This window comes from Drosophila montana, unplaced genomic scaffold, assembly GCF_035044405.1.
Source record: "Drosophila montana isolate Dmon_TW-CO22-7 unplaced genomic scaffold, ASM3504440v1 contig_3833_1, whole genome shotgun sequence".
Lineage (NCBI taxonomy): Eukaryota > Metazoa > Arthropoda > Insecta > Diptera > Drosophilidae > Drosophila > Drosophila montana.
In genome coordinates, this window is record NW_026998704.1 from 1,406,426 (window position 1) to 1,420,644 (window position 14,219).

Here is a 14,219-nt window from a genome sequence, read left to right on the forward strand (position 1 = left end):
TGTTTCGCACTTTTTACAAAATGGATAGAAATTGCAAATATATTTTAGTCTTTTATCTAGAAAGCCTCCAATTATGATCATAAACAGAAAAGGTCCCAAAATTAATTTTGTTGAATGAAAAAATGAGTAATAATTTAAAATAATATAAATGAGTCTCTTGTTGCAAACAATTTTGTCAGCTGTTTAAGAACTTGGTTCATATCAAAAAAATATTTTAATTCCGGATTCGAGCCGCCTTGGGTCAGAACCGGTTTCCAGCCTTTATATATATTTTCCAGACAAATACCTATAAAAATTAATACTGTTGTTCACTGAAAGTAATATGACTTTCAATTTCCAACAATTCCTAATTACACATTGGTTTTATTTATCGGAAATATTTGTAATATTATATAAAACTGCCAGATGGGATATATAGATATGTTGGCGTTACTGAGTTATGGTTCCGATGAATTAGAAATTCACATTTTAAAGAAGTCTTTCCCTCTCTCTCTCTCTTTTTGATTGGCAAATATTTGGCGACTGAATGGCTGAGCACAATTCCCCAACGAGCAGCGATCCAGTTTCTTGATAGCATTCCATATATTTTTCTTAAGTCACAAGTGTGATTAGGCATCCGAGCGTGGCGCTGAATCCAAGCACATAATTCAAAATCAATTGAAGCCTTGTGGGACCAGCACAGCTGCGCCCAAACATTAGGCAGAAATCCATTAAAAACACGCACAACATGCAGCTAGAGCAATTGCTGGTGATAAATGCCCAAAAGCCTCCAACCGCAACGACGATAAACCCGGCGCTGCATTCGTCCATTGCCATCGGAACCGGCATTGTGAGATTATCAAAGTACGCGGCGAATGAGCGAATGAATTTTATTCATGAAATTTTTTATGCTGCACGCAGACGAACCTTGCAACAGGTCCAAGTGGTTAGAGAGAACTTTCATACATGTGACTACTAAGCGTGATAAAGAATAGTAAGAGTGCCTCAGCCGGGAGTTCCCGGCTAGGAGATACCCCGAACTCAGCGCCGAGCTCTCATTACAAGCACTTGGACTTCCTTTATACACGCGTACACAAAACACCTTCATACATGCATTCACTTAAAACAAGGCTCCTCCCTTTGGCCTGCAATGAGACAAAAACATTCTTGTAGAACGATTTGCAGTATTGAGGGCCTTACGATTGCATCCAAAGTTGTGCTCATACCAACACCAAGGGCTATTCGTCTAAAAAGGGTGAAGGGTATCTGTATATACGACTTAAGAGAGACTACATTTGAAATTCATTGTCTCCATCAAAAATATATATAATGTTTGGAATGGGAGATGCTTCATTCTGTCTGTTACATACAGTCGCACAAATCTATTATACCCTTTGTAACCCATTTGCAATGACTTCAGGGTATAATGAAGTATTTTTTAAATGCTTAATGATTCTTCGGGTTCGGGGTCTTAAAATGCTGCAAGTACTCACTCCAAAATAATAAACCACTTAAGGGAAGTTTACAATAATCATAAGGTGTGAACAATTTATGAGCGTTCTGCACAAGTTTTGCGCATGCCAGTCGAGTCAAGAAGGATCTTAAGAACTGAGCCAAGCACAAGAGTTTGCGAGTTAAGAAATAGCCAATCCATCAACTAATACTTAAATAACGCCCCTGTTGAACTCGTTAGCAAGCAAAACGAGGAAGGCTGAATGATCCGGAAGTCAGGTCTGGAGTAAAAAATCTGCAAGTGTAGATTTTGATTTGTTTGTGGCTGTTTAAGACATCAAATTGTTGAAGTGCTACAACTGTCAGTTTTGGCAGTTGCAGCTCCGAAGCGCTACTAAATCAAGCCAGCAGTCGGGCGCATGGGCTAGGCTTTTGGGCCAGGGCAGATTTATGGCCTGCTAAAAGTCGGCCCGCCAAGTGCCGGCCAATTGGTTAAAAGCCACAACAAAAGATACAACACGCCCGATAACGGAGAGGTAGAGAATGAAAAAAAATAAATAAAAACACAGAAGAGCATAAACAAGAAATGAACGCGCCACATGACCAAAAAAGGATTCGAACTCAGTCCGAGAATCGTCCCAAGTTCATAAATAAAAGATGGCAAATGGCAAATCGAGAGCCAAAAAGGCAAAACAATGGAGAGCCGCCGAAACCGAAGCCGAGCCTGAACTCAAATATGCAGACGTGACTTATTTAGGACAAATTGTTTGATTTACGCTTTATAATAAAAACGATAATGCTTTTAAAAGAAAATCTGAAGTAAGTGCGACCAAATTGTGACCAGGCACATATCGATATAAAAATATATATTATTATTATTATTATTATTATTATTATTATTATTATTATTATTATTAATATTATTATTAATTTATATATAGAAATATTATATACATGCATATCTGTAGATCTAGAAATGTTTTATATACACAGCATATAGTTTAATAATAGTTTAATAACAATGGTATGATATGGTGAAATATCAGGAATGAAAAGAGATTTATATTATTGGTATTATTACTTCACTTTCTGATATATATGATATGGTCTTCCATGTAAAAGAATGTATTAGGCGAAGAAGCATGAAATAGTGGGATATTAGTTCTTAAATTCTGTGATTTTGCTCAACTTTAAAGAGCAAGCAATTTCAGAAAATATGGACTCAAAGTTTGGAAAAACAATGTCGACTGAGATACTCAAATACTGGCAGTCAATGGTAGAAAATAAATAGATCCTAATTCAAATAACACTTTTTTGCAACTTTCAGCAAAATGTCTTTTGGGAAAAGCTATCCTGGATATAAGAAGTCGATTAGCAGTTCACTAAAGCAGTAGAATCTCGTCTTTGAATATTAGCTTTACGTTTTGTTAAGTTTAATAGACAACTAAAGCCAGACAACAAATCTCACACCGAGTAGGTTCTCATAGCTGTGATAACTGTTTTGCACTCAAGATACTTACAACAAGGAACATTAGTACAAACATACTCAAACTCTAAATGTCTGTATACGCAAGAGAGAGAGAGAGAGAGGGAGTGAGAGAGAGAGTCGTGCGCTTAGCTGGTTATTTGACACCTTGCACTCTTGCATGCATATGCCAACTCACTTGCCATACTATGCCAGACCTAACCATCCCATCTTATCCTATTCATATCGCGGCCTGCCCAATGAAGCGTTTCGGTTTGGGTAAGCCCAGAAAAGAGCATAAAGCATAAGTAGAAATATATGTGGATGGGCAAGGATGTCGGGCTGCTTGGCTGCCAGATTGGTTTCTTGTGCGCTGTTGCGGTGGTTGTTGGCCTCCTCTAGGAGCGGGGTCATTGGCATATCCTGACAGCGATCGAGACGACGACGCCAGTCAATATACACTATCGATACCATCGGCGAGGCTGCCAAGTAGAATTCATGGGTTATTTAATTTATGATTTTGTGTGTTTCTTCGTTTCTATTTTAAGCGCAGCTTATAAAAATACAACATAATACAAATGCTAGGGTGCGATGAGCCAATGCGCGTTGGGATCGCCTCGCCTGGGTTTCGATTAATTTTGAATATTTAATTTGGCCGCTGACTGTGACACACTTAGGCGATGGCGTTGGGCGATCGCGATGGGAGTTGGAGTCGGAGACGGGGATCCATTGGTGTATCTTCACCTTCTTCTTCTTCTTCTTCTTCTTCTTATAATCACTGACTGAGCATAATTAAAATTTATGGCCAATGCGCTTTCAGTCAATTCATTAGCCGCCTTCTAGTCGCGGCTTAATTAAAAAGTTTCATAAATTTTCAACTATCGTATCCACCTGTTGTTCTATCTACAATTTCCATACATACATATGGATGTATATGCATGCATTTAAGAGTGGGACAAGCTATGGGATCCATAAAACACCAGAAAAGGGTGCGTCAGGTGAAGTCACATACTAAAATATGATACGATTACGGTTAGAGCCGACACTCTATAGGCTTTTGTAAAACTAATATTACAAGGCTATAAAATGAAAGATACTTGATACTTGTATATACAATTCTAGACATCAAATGTCAAACTTGGTGACTCTGTCTCTTAAAACCCATGAGATTTGTTAAAATAAGAAAATTTCGAAATCGATTTTTATCGATTGCTTCAAAAGGGGAAAAGCCATCGACGATCACAAGCGAACTGTTGTATACAATTGCACATAACCATTATACACTTCTTTCCTATTTTCAATGTGTTCGGGGTATAATTATTTGGAAACGTAATTGGCACACTTCGCAAAGTTATTACTTAAATACACATCATTAATTTACTTCAGTTATTACTATAATCACTTTATTATTACTAACTCAGAGATCGCAATAGCATTATTTAAATCATGATTGTTATTCGCTTAAAAAACAAAACTCAATTGTCTTAGCATATGGAGAATATCAAAGCTGTCTTTAGGATTCAGATTCAGATTTAAGTACAGGTAGCTGCTGCTTCAGTCTATGGCTATAAATCAAACGCATATCCTGTTCAGCCTTAGTCAGTCATATCAAAGGCTTCAAACGCTTCACTGCAAATAAATTTAATATGTATTGAGTTTTAATGAGGGGCACAACAACAATGATACCTCAACCAACAACAGCTCGTACATGGCATGTGTGTGTGTATACATAGTATATATAGTAGTAGGAGCCACAGTCAAGTGCCTGCTGAGAGTCCCTATCCAGGGAATTATTGCGGCAAGTGAACCCGAACGTGATTAGCATGTAAGAAGCAGTGACAGCGACTGCGACTGCGACTTCGACTGAAACTGCGACTGCGAGCAGTTGACAGTTGTCAAATCCACTTAGGCTCTTCAGGGTAAACAGTTTTTGACGAGCCTGCTGAAGGATTTATTTAAGTGCGGACAGACTAACAGACTAATAAGTGCGGCCGGGCATATAAATAAAACTCTGTTTTGCCAGATATGTACATAACATAGGTATCTGTACATTCATCTCTTAGCACTGCTTTGTGCGTGCTGCAAGAGCAGCAGCTGCTACCTGTTGCTACCTGTAGTTCATTTGTTCGTTTATCGGGGAATGTTAATGGGAAAGCCCTGAAACATTTATAGTTCTTGCTGATTCCGCCAGCTCACTGAGAGGGTTTCGCCTAGTTTTAAGAGTAGGCACCAAAAAATTAACCAAACACCTTTGAAACAGCTGTACAACTTAACTGAATTTAATTCACCTGTGAGTCCAAAACAACACAAAAGCACGACAAATCAAATGCAAAGCGAATCTCAAATTCCCTTTCAGCATTAATGTAAGAAAATATATTATATGGCCTGGCTTAAGTTTAATATTGAGTCAGAAATGCTCAACAATTTAAAGGGATTCATCTTTATAGGACTTTATGTTTAAATATTGTTACCAGTATTTAATATTAGCTTGTGTTATGTACAAAACATTTCCTACGACTCGATGCAACTTAAAAGAAAGGTTTAAGCGCATTCATCTTTTAAACAAATAACTGCAGGGCAACAAGTCATAAAAAGCCATTGGCATTGAAGAAATACAACCAGATGCCAACTGTTTCAATAAAGAAAGCAAATTGTAGGTTTAGTGTTTCTTTTTATGTTCGCAACACTAAATGTTCAGCTGTTTTCTGGACCTGGCTCGAAGTCTGCTGAACTCGAGCTGAGACCGTTGATGAAGAGGGAGGGGCTCCCATATTTGCTCTACAACATATTGACACAACAGCCATACAAAATAAACGAGCTTTCCTTTAGGTTCTTTATATTCTGGTACTTGCGCGTGACAATAAGTTTAACATAAGTACCATCAGATCATAATGAATTTAATGTGAATATACTATAATGTCAGAGAAAACAATCATAATAGCTAGATATAAAAGAAAGAGAAAGGAAAATTAATAAGTATTGTTATACAATTTCCGGTATAACTTTTAGAATCACAACAAACAAGTACATTGCAGTCGGGTGCAAACGACTGCTTAATACTCTACCAAAGTGAGTTAGAGTAAAACTATTTTGATGGAAGATATATATATGCCCGACTAGTCACATCACCAATAGAAGTCATTTAAATATTTTTAACTTTGATCTTTAGCAGAGATTATCAGCAGGCGTCATTCCAAATATCGTAAATCTACCTCTTAAACTCTACAAGATATCGCCTTTCCTTATTTGTCACTCCCCCAGTGGACGCATTATTCAAGGCAAGAACACATTCTGCATCTGGAAACTGAAGAGATCAAACCAAACACCACACAAGCCGATATAGCGATCGGCTGAAATCACGAGCGAGATCATCATTCCTTACACTTATCACTTGAGATTTGATAAAGCGTAGCCTCTTTATATACCCTACTTATCATGTTATAGCCAAAATTGCTGGCTTATTCTTGGCAAAACAAATAAAAAAATGTTTGTAATTAAAAGAGAGTAAACATTACAAGTTTGCCTAATTTCAAATCAATACTCCCTTTTTAGCTTTTTCAACAAGTATTAAAAACTCTGTGCAGATTGTTATCTGAGTCAATTTATAATTTCTTAAAACTTATTAAAACTGTAACCAGATTCACTTTACCGTTCACCTCAAAATACTCGTTCTGCTCAAATGGCAAAGACGTACGAAAAACATGTGATTTAGCAGGGTTCGACTAGAAGATACCCAGCATACAGCGCCGAGCTGCTGTAGCAAGGATTCGACTTAATGAATCGATTGTGCTACTCTTGAAGGAGGAAGCTATCTAAGGAGGAAGGAGGAAGCTATCTTATAGTTAAATTATTCTTGATCTGATTATACTATACGAAAACTTAAATATCAAATTTATAATAATAAACTTAATAAACTTTGTTTCAAAATCGAGAAGTATCGATTGATATACGCGAATATTTATTTTGAATTTCAAGTATTTGGTTTATATAGCTTCCTAAATAGATTTGTTCCTACAGAAAAACACACGGACTTGGGTAAATCCACTCAGCTCGTCATCCTGATGAAGATTCTTTTATACTTTTAGGACTTGGAGCTGTCACAAACATATGCAGGAAACTATTACACCCATTCATAGCAATTTTCATCGAGTGTAGGGTGTCTGAAAATACATCTGTGAAATTATTTCACACTATGAGTGGAAATCCGTCAGCCTTGTTGGCGTTTGACTTTGACAATTGATGGCCGGCACATTTGTCTTTCACTTGTTGCGCTTTTTGTGAGCCAAGTTCTCTCTCTCTCTCTCTCTCTCTATGGACAACTTCCCGTTTTCTGTTCGTCTTGCGTTTGCGTTGTTTGCCTTTGCATTTGATTTTGGCTTTGGTTTTGCTTTTACTCTGCACTTGGCCACATTGTCTGGCTGCGACGGCCTTTTGAAGTTGGCTCGTTATGACAAATGTGTGTCATTGCAAGCTGGCTGGGACCATCAAAGAGGCGATCGCTCGTTGGATTTGGATTTTGTTTGGCGAGGTGTATTTGAGACTATTGATGGGCGACGTAAACGGTAAAACGTGGCTAAGTGAACGGCATGTGGGATTCGATGAGATGCACGATCTGTTCAATACAAAAAGTACAAAAGGTGAATCGGCAAACAATTAAATACTTACCTGCTTAAGATCAATCAAAACTAGTTTAAACGGCTGTGCAAAGCCGTTAGGGGCAAACGCTTCCACTTTGTCTACCGAGATATATATGCTATTGGCATAAATGATATAAAAAACTTTTCTTCGGGGCGCAGAATAGAAGAATATTTCATCAATCAATGCTAAACGTTTTTCAACCAAGACTCTTTCTTTATATTGGTAATATCGGTAAACCACAAGAACTAGAGCCGACTTTATCAGTTTCTCTGAATATACAAAAGTTCGTATGATGACCCATTCCTCCTAAAAATGTTGAAAGATAATTGTTTAAGGTGTAGCCTATTGAGCGAACTACAAACGCAGAAGTTATTCAAGGATGCAAATCTCTTCCATAGTGTGGAGTACATAGAAAATGAAGCACAGACGCTACGGGTCTTAGGTAAATCATGCTTTTCAGGGTATCTTCCAGTCGGGCACTCCAGACTAAAGCAATCTCACTTATTTACCTTATTTTTTTCTTCAGCGCAAAGTTCATATTGACTCTTAAATTGGGTACATTAAATTGCTCCTCATACATGAACTGTAAATAAAATAATATTTACCTGTTGGTATGATGTAAATATTCACTTGGTGAAAAACGATCAAAATTTAATATTCGTCCAATCAACTTCAAGCTCTTACAATTTTTGATACTATAACTAGCAGGTATTCTCGGACCCTGCCCCGTGTCATAGTTTATATTAAAAGAAATAAAAGTGTCATATTAGTATTATAAATAAACCATGTACAATTTGAATTTAAATCAATGTTGTTCAAGATAATATTGATCCAAGTTAACCTAAAGCGGTCCTCTTTAGATGAGTTACCAAAGTGACAAGTTTGTTAGGGCACGACGGCATAATGATAGCTCGACTGATATCTTGTAGCTATATCCTATACATATATATAATAATAAGAAAACACCTAAAAGTATACTCCTTGAAGGCCTTCTTTAAAAAAAACTGTTATTACTCCTATCTTCCATTTTTTTTTCAATATGATAATGATATTTTAACCAAATTACAATCTTATCAATAGTGTTCATTTGACTTATAGAACTCAGTTAGCTAAGAAGCTTTAATGCGTGCGAGTGTTTTTTTAGGATAAGTAATCAATTATAGAAACCGCCTATCAATTTATTAATGTTAGTTCTAGGAAGTGCAGTGAAATCTAATCAATGCCAGAAGTGAGTCATTGAATTTTATCCCCCTCCTTATAAAGAGGGCAAGTTCTATAAAATCAAAGTTAGTCAATTGTAGGAGGTTGGTAAAATGGGAGCTCTACACGTTATCCTTTCGGTGCTGTGCCTGACTGTGGCTGCTGCGCAGTCGTTTGCGGACATAACACCCTTCAAAACGTATCCTGCCTCCTGTAAAGAAGCCAAGGCCAAGAAGAATGGCATCTATAAGATACAGCTGAAGGGCGAAGAGCCGTTTAACGTCTATTGCGATGCCACCATGGCCGGCACTGGCTGGTTGGTCATCCAGCGACGCGTGGATGCCAACATTAACTTCTTCCGCAATTGGTCGGCCTACCAGCAGGGATTTGGCGATTTGGATGGCAGCTTCTTCATTGGCCTAAACAAGTTGAATGCTCTAACTGCATCTCAGCCACACGAGTTGTATGTTTACCTTGAGGATTTTCATGGCCAAAGTCGTTATGCCAACTATTCCGCGTTTGCCATCGGCAACGAGGCCAATCTGTACGGCCTAAATACCCTGGGTATATATAGCGGCAATGCTGGTGATGCGCTCCGATACCATCAGAACATGAAGTTTAGCACCTTTGACCGCGACAACGACAATAGCACTATTAACTGTGCTGCACAGTACTCAGGTGCTTGGTGGTATAAGAGTTGCATGTACAGGTAGGCAAAGACCGTTAACCTTATGAGTTCAGTTATCTATATATACATATATATATATATCTTCTGTGCTTGCAGTAATCTCAATGGCGAGTATTTGGGCGGAGAGTACGGACAAGATCTTATGGGTCGTGGCGACTGCTGGGAACAATGGCAAGGAGTTAATTATGCCTACAAGAGAGTGCAAATGATGATTCGACCACTGAAATAAACTCAAACAGCCTTAAGGCTGCAAACCCTCGAAACTCCAATTGATTTTTTACTAAGAATCTAACACTTTGTTATAGAAAATGGTTTGGTTTAAATTAATTATAGTTTAGGGGATAAACAACTTGGGCCTCATTCACTGCGTTTATCTAATCATATTTTGCAGATAAGCAGAAATTATAAACTCAAAATTATACTCTTTCATTCTTGGTTTGAACCAGATTCGCGAGTTGAACTTCAAGTGGGGGAGTTACATCGAACCCTAACCCAAGAAAAATTCTTTTCGGTATTTTCAGCCCCGATTTCTCTACCGGTTCTTTGAATGGAAATGATCTCTTGTATGTATAGTACACACAAACATGTCTTTTCAATGCAGCACATTCTCAGATTTTGATGGAGAATCGTTTGGCTCGTTGACAGCTGCTCGAGGTCCAAATGATCCACGTTGCCAACGTAGCACGAACAGTAAATTCCGCATAACTTTGTCAAACAGAACGACAGATTGTCGAGGTATCCAAAATAGAAACTCTTAATTGCGAGTATTACGTTGAAAATGATACCAATAAACACGGCGCAGAGCGACAAAAAAGTTTTTGGAGGCAAAATTAGAACAAAATGCGACGTCTTCACGCACACTAAATGTGTTATAGGATACATATGTACGATGTCCATATACACATACATACATACACATACTTAACAATATTCAGTGTGGGGACAGCTAAGAAATTCTAAAAAAATGTCTTGAACAATATTCGAGTGAACATTTTGAAAAGATTTTTCCAAAACTCACACGGCACCAGACCATGGCAGCGACAAAGACATTTTCATAACTTATGTGTCCCTAAGGCAGAAGGGTATTTGTACTTCTATAGGCTGTTTGTAAAATAAAGTAGATATACAAATTTCCTAATACCTGATGAGTTAGGAAATTTGTATATCTACTCTAGGCAAAGTTTTCGGGGGAAGAAAACCCCCTCAAACATAAGAGATCTTTGACAGTAACTAAAATCAAGTCATGGTAAATAAGGGTATTTAGGGTTCGGCTGCGACTTTTGGCTGTCGTTTTAATTTCACAAGGAAGTGTGGAAATATTAGAGCATTCGCTTTACGAAAGAACGCGCCTCATTTCAGAACCCATCAACGACGACACGGCGGGCGGAAAACCTCGGCACAATTTTCATTTCAGTCAGAAATTAAGAGATGTTGTACAATTTGATGCCTCCCCGGGCGGAGTAGCTGTGGATCTACGGATCTCTGGGGTGGGGTTATTTCGGAGAGTGTCTGAGTAGCGTGAGTATCGTGTGTAGGTGTGCGTAGGTGTGTATGTCCATGTGTGTGTGCATGTGTGTGTGTGGCGCTGTCAACTGCTGTTGAAAGATTTTCATGTCGCTGTTTCCATGCCGCCTGCCAGCAGGCGACAGACATGAAATTCTTGAAAAACATTTTTAAAACTTTTTTCAAATTTTCCGATTTTTTTTTAGCTGTTGCCTGCATACGTAAAAGATTTAGCAATAGCAATGAATTTAGTTAATTTATGGCATTATTAATGACATTTTGAAATATTAACAGAAAATAAAAAAGAAAAGAGCTCACCAATGTTTGAGCTGACAGAATAAACGGCGACATTTTCTTTTACTACATTTTTTATTTTATTTATAAATATTTTTTTTGTGCAATAAATAAAAACAACTTTATATGTGCTGTTTTTCTGAAAAAGTCATGTGAGCTCTGTGCTTAAAATGTTTGATTTCCGTTCTTTTTTTGAATAAGAATGAGCATCGTGAACAAAGGGGAATTTCACTGGGTCAGTCAGTTATTCATATATTACGCTCTGTATACCTAGGCCAAAGTAATAAATATGCAGAATACTTTGACATTTCTGAATGGCACGAGCTAATCAACCTGCATAAAATGCAAATTTACTAACAAAGAAACTCAAAGTTCCAATCGAAATTAAAATATAAAACAAATTTACGATTCAATCAATAGAATCTTTCAGGGTCTTGTTGTCTAAATGCCATAAAATGTTGAAGCGCCCCTTCGGATTTTGTTTTTGTTGTTTTTCTTCTTCTTTAGCTGATTTAGTTTTAGTCACTAAGCCAGCTACACAAAGAAATTTACATTAATATGAGAGCAAAGTATAGCACATTATGCAAATGTCTGTTTGGCTCGAGTCTGTCGCATGCCCTGGCAACAAATCCAAATACGTTATATGCTATATAGCAGTCATTATAGATTTCGCTCCGAATTTGATGGAACTGCGCTTGAGCTTTCAGCTCTAATCGAGAATTCCACAAGTGCTGCCTGAGCTGATAACCTGCGCCTGGCGCTGTTATTGAGACATGCGCAGGCGCCTAATTAATGATATTTAGCTGAGAATTAGACTTTCTTGAATTCATTAAATAAAACAAAAACAAATAAACAATATAATATATAAAAATAAAAAGCATTAACAAATCTGCTGCGTGTGCACATTCTTGGCAAACAACTTTGATCCCATTTAATGTATAGATTTATAAATATACTGATTAAAGTTATTTAGAAAATAGGGATGGAAAATGCCACTGAATTCTAAACGTAACAATATAACCAAAATCTCTGGCATTGCATAATGTATTTTAGATCATATACAGGCTATAAATGATTTAATGGCCTCTTACAAAACTAAATATATATATATATTATTTGAAATACTTTAAACGCATTTGACATTTTTATTGCTTCCAAAAACAAATGCAGGAATTTCAAAGTCAAGCAACTAAAAGATTATTATCAAATTAGAATTTGAAATTTTTTTAATTCAATATATATACTCAAATCTGTAAATTCTTTTATACTTGTCTGGCGTGTTTATAAATTATTGCATAATTAATATAAAGAAAAATTATGACATTTACAAGGTTTGCAAGTTAATGGTTAAGGACAATCAAAATTGAACTGCCAAAATTTGGCGATAAGGAATTTAAGTATAAAATAAAACATGGGCAATACTCCAATCCCAAAAGTGGCCGTAGGTTTTTACGCTTAATCTTACAAGCGGATTATAAGCTCTGAAACATTACTAATTTATATTTCTGCAAAAAATGCGGGAAAAGTTTTTCGCAATATGCAATAAACTTCGTTTATCTAAAGTTAATATAATCTTAATCTGCGGGCGTGGTCCAAAATATTCGTAACTTTTTTCATATAATGCAGTTCACAAGCGTCAGGTCAAGTCTTGACTGTGAGTTATTTCTAAAATTGCATAAAGAATTATATGGGCTTGGTAGCTGTTGCCAAGAGCGATCCCCAAAATACGAATACCAGTAAGCGCATGAAAAATGTCATAAAAAACAACAAACTGAGTCGATTAAAATCATATACATAATTTGCATAAAATCACCTGAACGTTAAATACTTATTTCCAGCTTATGCCATGAACTGATCATAAACTTCAAGACAAAGCGCCAAATCAGAGTTTTATGTAAAACGAGACCAAACTCGACGGGGAACATGGAAGCATGTTGAATCAGCACTGCGAGAAATTCTTGATACATTGTTCTATTACTGTAAATATTATCAAAAAGTTATATTTAAATTATTTACTTTAAGCTTAGGATTTGAACCCAGATCCTTTTTATTTTCATTTAGAAAACTGGCTGTATCATTAATTCAACCCATTTACGAAGAATTTATTTATTAATACCTTTGATACTTATAAAAATACTAATTAAAAATATAATAAGAATACATTTAAAATCATACTAAAAACACAGAATATCAAATCACTAAATAAAAACACATATTTATTTATTTCTCGCAGTGTAAAATTGATACAATCAAAACAAGTAAAGTGAAGAGTGCTCGACTAAGATTTGCCCTATACCCAGCTATACTTAATCATGATCTATATTTTATAAAGTAAATACATAGTTTTTGTTTAAACAGTTTGTATATATACAACTTCACCTTCAAATTAGTTTAATTACACATACACAATATTAAGCTCTTGATAATTTATTATAAGTATATAAGGATATATCGACTGCTTTGTGTTATGAACCGTAGCTCAACTTTAATATACCTTGATTCCATATTTAACGGGTACAGGGTATACAAATAAAAAACTGTGAGTCTAACTTATGTGCGTCTCAAATAAAATTCCACATATTTGCATAAATGAGCCAAATATCATTCAAACTATTTTACATTTTTAATGAACTCAGAAAAAAAATATATTTATATACACATATATATTTATTCATACACTCCTCTTTTATCGTCTGTGACTTTTATCTATTTATGCACAATAGCCGCCATAAAGCTGAGTTTTATGACTTTAAATTAAGAATTGTATTGACAACCAATGCATTTAAAGGTTTTTCTGAAGTTTCCAATAAAAAATTAACTAAACTAAAATAACTAATGAATCTAGGAAGAAAATTTCATTTATTTTTCTTGTTAAAAAGTATTGTATACTTGCAGCATGGTTAGCAGACAATATTAGAAGCGATTAAAAAATATACAAGTATAACGTAGATATGAATACCATCTTAATCTGGACTTTTTAATTATTTATTTCAGTTTGAA

General features: G+C 36.1%; 1 protein-coding gene and 1 long non-coding RNA gene across 2 annotated transcripts in view; both read left to right on the forward strand.

The window, feature by feature from the left end:
• Positions 1 to 14,219, forward strand: part of LOC135437699 (uncharacterized) — a 120,504-nt gene that overhangs the window by 13,323 nt on the left and 92,962 nt on the right. The window lies entirely within an intron of this gene.
• On the forward strand, positions 8,826 to 9,685 carry LOC135437728 (ficolin-2). Its single transcript, XM_064695783.1, has 2 exons — positions 8,826 to 9,443; positions 9,519 to 9,685. Exons 1-2 carry the CDS (start codon positions 8,848 to 8,850, stop codon positions 9,649 to 9,651), a joined length of 729 nt encoding a protein of 242 aa, XP_064551853.1. The 5' UTR covers positions 8,826 to 8,847; the 3' UTR covers positions 9,652 to 9,685.